The sequence below is a fragment of the Pollicipes pollicipes genome, unplaced genomic scaffold (assembly GCF_011947565.3).
Source record: "Pollicipes pollicipes isolate AB1234 unplaced genomic scaffold, Ppol_2.1 Scaffold_4740;HRSCAF=5597_pilon_pilon_pilon, whole genome shotgun sequence".
NCBI classification, from domain to species: Eukaryota; Metazoa; Arthropoda; class Thecostraca; order Pollicipedomorpha; family Pollicipedidae; genus Pollicipes; species Pollicipes pollicipes.
Window position 1 is genome coordinate 3,730,976 of NW_023596545.1, and position 6,744 is coordinate 3,737,719.

The window sequence follows — 6,744 nt, forward strand, 5'->3', positions numbered from 1 at the left end:
ATCCTGCATCTTGAAGCCACTTCGTGCGAGATCACCGTCGTTACCCTGCTCTGGGCGGTAATGGGGGGGGGGGGGGGAGGGGCGCATTCCACTTCCCTTCACCGAGATCTTGGCAACTACTGAACCGATTTTGAATATCAAGACATCGTTTGATATCTCCCGACAAGATTAGCATGCCAAAAAACGAAAATCTCACTTTACCTCAAAAACACTTCGTTTAGGGGGAAACAGCTGGCAAACCATCCAAAACCTGGGGCAACTTTGAGCTGACAGAGCTGCCACGTTATTCAACTGGTTGACGCCGCATCACCATGTTATAGGATAAACTTCTCAACGTGTGCATGCATGTGAAAACAATATTCTCCAATTATTGGGCGGGTAGAATTCGCCCAAAAAGGTGGGAATGGCCGGAGACAATGTCTTAAAGGGAGTGCTCAACATTTGAATGGGACTTTGAACTGAAATGCCCATCTTGAAGAAACTTCGGTGCAGCTCACAGCCCTACCCTTCTTAAGACATAAGCCCCTGTAGTTTCTGAGCTACACGCACGCGGAGATCTGCAGACGGCCTCAGAGTGACTATTTTAAGGTCATCCAGGCATCCGTGACATCATAATGATGGCATTCAAACTCTGCCGCTCCATTAGTCACGTGGCCATCAAGGCAAAGAAAAAAAGGTTTGTCGAGTCTTTCATATCTGTTTTTGTGATCACCATTTCCCGTTACAACGGCAGTCAGTTAGCTCTCAACCAATGTTGAGCAAGGTACGGTGACGAAATCAAGCGATACGTGCTGAGGAGCATATTTATTAAACAGAAAAATTGTGTTGTCTAAAGCAGAATTTTCCACTCAACAGCATACCAGTACTAAGTCAACGCGCAGCCGTCGCACACGACTTAAAGTATTTTCAATTGCACGCCCTATCTTTGCAATTCGCCGCTGCGTCCAGTACGGCCGCATTGAGTGAGTCGCTGTCGGAGGCCCACCGAAGAAAATGAAGGCGTAATCGCAGCCGTGACCGTAATGAAAGTTAGTTAAAGGAACGGCAGCAAACACACAACCTGACTCTTCACGCACGATTTAAGTATTCATGCTTGTATATGTCGTATGCTTGCCGTGGCGGGACGGGGAGAGCGGCCACAGTAAGCAATGCACCATACAGGGGTGATTTGAAGCGCAGAAGTTCTGTTGGCCACTGACCAATTTCTTTTGCCAGCCGATAGTGCTCGCGCAATGACATCGTATGCACGTGCTCGCACCCTCCACTCACGGCTGTCCTAATCAGGCAGGTGTGTTGTCCTGGCAGCCTACCGCGGTGCAATCGACTGCATCAAGCTGCGCTCGTGTAGTGCACTTTTGATTAGTTTTCCGGCCGTATGCTTGCCATTAAGCTGTAGGCCGGCGGCCTTGCGCCGTCAAGGAGTGATTTGAACAAAAAGTGTCATGCTACCCGATGAACGATTTTCATTGCCGGCCGCTAGTACTCCCACGGTGTCACTGCGTACACGTGGTCGCACCAGCGGCGCGTCTAAAAGCATAGTTGAATTGAACCCCATAACTGTGTAAATTGCGCTGCGCGCAGACCACCAGCGTCGTGTAATAATAACATGTAATGGATGCGATAATGGGACAAGTGTGTTGTGCGGAAAGCTGATAATCCTATGGAAGTGCTATCGAACGCCACATTCTTGCTCTTCGTGCGTGATTCTAAACATGTTTTCCGGGCCGCTGTGTGCTGGCCAGCACGCTACATGTCGGCTGACCGCAGTTAGCCATGAACCGTTCAGGTGTGATTGGAACAAAGGAAGTCATGCCGGCTGATGAGTAATTAACATTGCCGGCCGATTGTGCCTCCCACCCCTCACCCCCACAATGACATGGTGTGTACATGGTGGGTGGCAACCGACGCACACGACTAAAAGTCTTTTAAATTGGACACCATGACTTCGCGAATCACCGCTGTGGCTCGCGCACCACCATTACATGAGACGCTGTTAGCGGCCGACCGAATTAAAGGGGCTCCTTTAATTCGGACAGGGGTGTGGTACCGGAAGCTGATATCTCTATAGCAGCGTTATCGAATGCACCATGCTGCGCTTTTTGTCGTGCGCTGCAGCTGTCATCAAGCTGCAGACAGACAGGCTGCAGTTAGCAGTGCTCCGTCAAGGTGTTGTTCGAATATACTCACTGCTGTGAACGAAGCCCAGAATGTCCCTCGGCCGTTGAGCGAGACCCGGACACAGCTTCCTGCTACTGACTCAATACTGGGCGAATTGAGGGGACTCAACAGCAATAACGCTGAAACTGCAGAGCAAAACAGCACTCCGTTCCGGTAGTGGATGAGGCGGGGTGACACAAACATCCTCACTGTAAGCGAATCATACCACTCCGCATACTGTAAAATTACTGACATTACGCGTGTTGCGTGCTGGGCAACGGTCGGGGACGGACTCGTTGTTTTTTCCGTGAGCCCGGAAAAGTGTTTTACTCTGGAGCATAGCTTGTTGCTATTTGTCAAACTTACATCTGCATGTCATGGGTAAATCCTGCAACTTCATTTATGATTATAAGTGCTTTATTGGAAAAGGTAAGGTTTATCCTTTGCTCAGATTCAGATTCATGACATTGCAGTATCACGTGGGAAGAATCTGTCCTCTCGTGCATCCGATAGAATATTTGTTACTGAATTCCAGCCAAGTTTTGCCATTCCCAATGAAGAGGACTCTGGGGTAGATGCTGATTCTGAAGTTAATAAAGCACAGGTTCGTTACCTGCCAGTCACTGAGTAAGCATGCCTTCTAGTGAATAACTTGATTCTGGATGGTTTGAACTGAAATACGGCAGCCCGGCGTTTGCTTCACGAATAGCGTCACGATGAGCCCTATAAATGCAATTATTAGAGGTCGTTTATCACACTGGGACAGAAAGGTCAAGACGACACACTCTGAAATCATATCGGAAGCCCCGAATCCATCTTCAAGGTACGTGCCTCTGCTTTGGGCATCTAGAAGCCCCTAGTACGTTCTAAACGCATCACAATTACCATGGTAGTACAAAACCGTGCGGGTGGCTTCACGGTCCTCCGTGAGCTATCGCGGACCAAAAGGCCCTCTTCCATCGGTCCAGCAGCAGTCTGCTCTACCTACTACAGTCTACCTCTAGTCTACTATAGACGAACAAAGTGTGGCAATGCCAGTAGCCTGTCCTCACATCAATTTCAGTTTTAATTTCCGTGGGCTTATTTGCCCGTCAACTCGACTAATGATGAAGGCAAAGTCAGACAGACACCGCGACTCCCACGCCAATGATTGTTGATTCCCTAGCCCACGCCACAAAGCCCATGCACTGGCACTGAATAATATACCACGGGCCGCGAGGCGGACAGCGCGGCGTGACTGCCCACGGGTCGCCGGTGCGTCTGGCTGGCTGGCCTGCTGCGCACCGGCGCTCCGTCGGCGCCGTCGGCCGTCGGCCGTCGGAGCCGACAGCGCGGCAGACGGCGGCCGACGGCGGGGCGACGAGGGCGCGCGGCGAGCGTGGCCGGCACCGACGCAACAGGCTGACGCGCTGAGCCGGCCGGCGGGTGACATCAGCGTTATCGCGGCCGCGGGACCCCGCTACCCCAGCCCAGCCGCGGGTGCGTGCAGCCAGCTCGCTCGGCAGCTTCCAGTGCCGGGCCTTGGGGCAGAACGCTGACCGGCCACGCGCCGCCGGTGCCCCGGAGCCGCGGCGGTGAGCGCGACGCCATGGCGCTCAACGGCACAGCGGAAGCCACCACGGCCGCGCTGCCAGCGCCCGACGACGCCGGCAACGCCAGCAACGTGACGTTCGTGATGTACTCGTGGGGAGACGCTATTCATCCCAGCGGCTATTCGACGCCGCGCATCGTGCTGACTGCGATTGCAGTGACGCTCATCATGGTGGTGGTGGTGGTGGGCAACATGCTGGTCATCATCGCCATCGCCACTGAGAAGGCGCTGAAGGGTATCCAGAACTGGTTCATCGCCTCGCTGGCCGTGGCGGACTTTCTGGTAGGCCTGGTCATTATGCCGTTTTCGCTGGCCAAGGAGCTGATGGGCTACTGGATCTTCGGCGAGCTCTGGTGCAGCCTGCACGCTGCCATCGACGTGCTGGTCTGCACCAGCTCCATCAACAACATCTGCCTCATCAGCCTGGACCGGTACTGGTCCATCACGCAGGCGGTCGACTACCTGAAGAGCCGCACGCCGCGGCGCGCCGCGCTCATGATCGCCTTCGTCTGGCTCTTCAGCGCCCTCATCTGCATCCCGCCTCTGCTCGGTTGGAAGAAGACGCGGCCGCGCGCCCAGTTCCCGCAGTGTGAGGTCAGTGCTCCCGTCCCCCCGTGCTCACACGGTCGAGGTCACCAGTCCTAGGACCAGTTCCCGCAGTGGGAGGTCAGTGCTCCCGTGCTCCCGTGCTCCGCGGTCGAGGTCACCAGTCCTAGGACCGAGGTCTGTTGTGGGGCAGCTGCTCGCCGGGTAGGTTGGCACTGCACGTCGTCTGGCGACGCGCGCCTGTGACCCAGGCACCTCTCGGCCGAGGGTCAGTCTGTTAGTCTGTAGGCCGAGGGTCAGTCTGCGGGACTCAACTTCACAATGCAACTAATTTTCCGCAGTAATTATGTCTACCCAAGTCGATGGTGCACCTTTCTTCCTGAGGGCATGTGTTCTTCAGTCAATAATTAATTTGGCCATCTAATCAATTTGGTCATCGGAAGTTTTTGGGAAGCAAAGCAAATGGGTAAAGTCCGACAGAATGTTGCATTGGCGTGATCCCGTCCGGTCAGTCGGCTTTTCCCTGCTGTTCCAACAGCAATGTGTGACACATACCATGGGATGCACATACATGACACACACATACATGGGATGCTTTCAGGGGACGGCCTGCTCAACCGTTGTTGAATTCGATGGCAGGCAACTAAAGGCTGACGATAGAGGAGAAGGCGTAATGCGTAATCTTACTTCGCGAGTACATGCCAGGGAATTGTTCACTTCTACGCGGTTACAACTGTGAATTTAAGTGCACTTCAGTAGCTGTGAATTGCGTGCTTATGGAGCGCGGCCAACTTCCGTACATCATTCAGTACTTTGAGTTTTAATGCGCAGCAGTGAACAGTCCCTTGAACCTATTTTTATTTTATATTTACCCCAAGCCTTTCAAGTGAATAGGTATTTGAAATCAGAACCTAATCTAAGCAGTATTTGTTTGAGCTCTGACTCGGCCATTCGCTCGCGACATTCTACGTAAACGGCAGGATTTTGTGCCGGAGATCATCGTACCGGAATATTCGACATGGTCCTTCCTGCACTCTGACGTCTCCTGACCCACAGCGTGGCCGTTTATATTCTGCCAGCCCCCCAGGGCGGAAATTTTGGTTGTCAGCAATCGTATTACGCCATCCCTCCCCAGTTTCCAAAGTTCAGCACCAAATATCGACGTTCATGATGAGGTCAGCACGACCAGGGGCTCCCTCCGGCGCTTTAGCACTTTCGCAATTGATTGGTGTGCCGCGAGCCAGCCGCGGGGCGCTAAATGTAAACAAACCCGGACAGGCACTGCAACTTCCATTGTCGGAGGGGTCCACGCGAAAAGTGCCACCTTTGTTTATGTTTGCGAGCATGAATGGCTTGAAGCGCATCCATAATTTCAGCATACTTCTTTGAAAGAGCCGGTCACCGAAAGAATCCATGTCATTGAACATTTTTGTAGCATTTTACGTTGCATGCAAATATATCGTCTTACTTTAAAGGTATACAGACAGAGCGAAACGCATTCCCCATGCCCATGACTTTTTGCTGGGCTCTGTAGCAACGATGCAGCCTTCTGTGTTGCCCATTCGACTTGTTCTTGGAAGTGGTCTACTTGTCTTATTACGAGATCTGACCGTTTGTGGTCACGATCGATTCTGATTAATTTCCAGCGATGTGAATGACATTCCTCTTGCCGAACGCTAGTAACAATAGCCTCCGTCAAGATGAAAACGTCATAAAGTATGCCATCATCATGGCGAGCAAGCACTTGTGCGTGATACACGCATCAAGGGGTCCCGATCTGCTCCCATATCCCCAGCGAGTGTTTCATTCCATCCCCGTGGCGCACTCCATCCAATTCTCTGTATACTACCTGTTGTACCAATGGCAAGAGGGGATTCGCACGCTATTCTTGTCGCAAGGCGCTTACCAGAAGCAGGAGGAGCGTAATGATTCACCTCGCAGACCTAACATCCAGCTATGGTGTAATATGCTGCTGACGAGGAGCGCAAGCCTTTGCCATGCCCCCGCGCCACGAGATCGCCGCGGTACGGCGCGATAAGCACGCTATAGATCACGCGACATCATTGGAATAACCCGCCGTGCAAATTATACACCATTAGGACCACTTGGGCGCCGGTGTCAGTGGCCAAATGCCTGCACAACAAACGATGCGCTGCAAACACACTCTATTCTCAGCATCACTTCAGTAACGCGGTCCGTGACGCTGAATCAACAGCATGATGTTATGCAAACCGCACGGCAAGACCTAGATTACTGCTGGGTGGGGGCGGGCCGCGTGGCCTTGTCCCGTGGGAACGGCGACGCATCAGCTATCGACACGCCCTCGTAGTGATACGGGCGATGACGCCAATGCTGACGATACGCCCTCGTGTTTACTGACGAGCGGCCTGACCAGCTCACAAGCTTGCACCCAATGGCTGCGAAGGCATGATAAGGGCCATGACGCTAAT

At 52.9% G+C, this 6,744-nt stretch overlaps 1 protein-coding gene across 1 annotated transcript; it reads left to right on the top strand.

Moving 5' to 3' along the window:
* Positions 1-3,589: 3,589 nt before the first annotated feature.
* On the top strand, positions 3,590-4,582 carry LOC119098904 (alpha-2C adrenergic receptor-like). Its single transcript, XM_037221947.1, has 2 exons — positions 3,590-4,342; positions 4,562-4,582. Exons 1-2 carry the CDS (start codon positions 3,746-3,748, stop codon positions 4,580-4,582), a joined length of 618 nt encoding a protein of 205 aa, XP_037077842.1. The 5' UTR covers positions 3,590-3,745.
* The last annotated feature ends 2,162 nt before the right edge of the window (positions 4,583-6,744 follow it).

Bases quoted from the DNA above. Each gene is read 5' to 3' on its own strand.
- LOC119098904 (XM_037221947.1), top strand. From the start codon at position 3,746: ATGGCGCTCAACGGCACAGCGGAAGCCACCACGGCCGCGCTGCCAGCG. The intron at 4,343-4,561 runs GTCAGTGCTCCC...CTCTCGGCCGAG, and splicing joins CCCAGTTCCCGCAGTGTGAG to GGTCAGTCTGTTAGTCTGTA.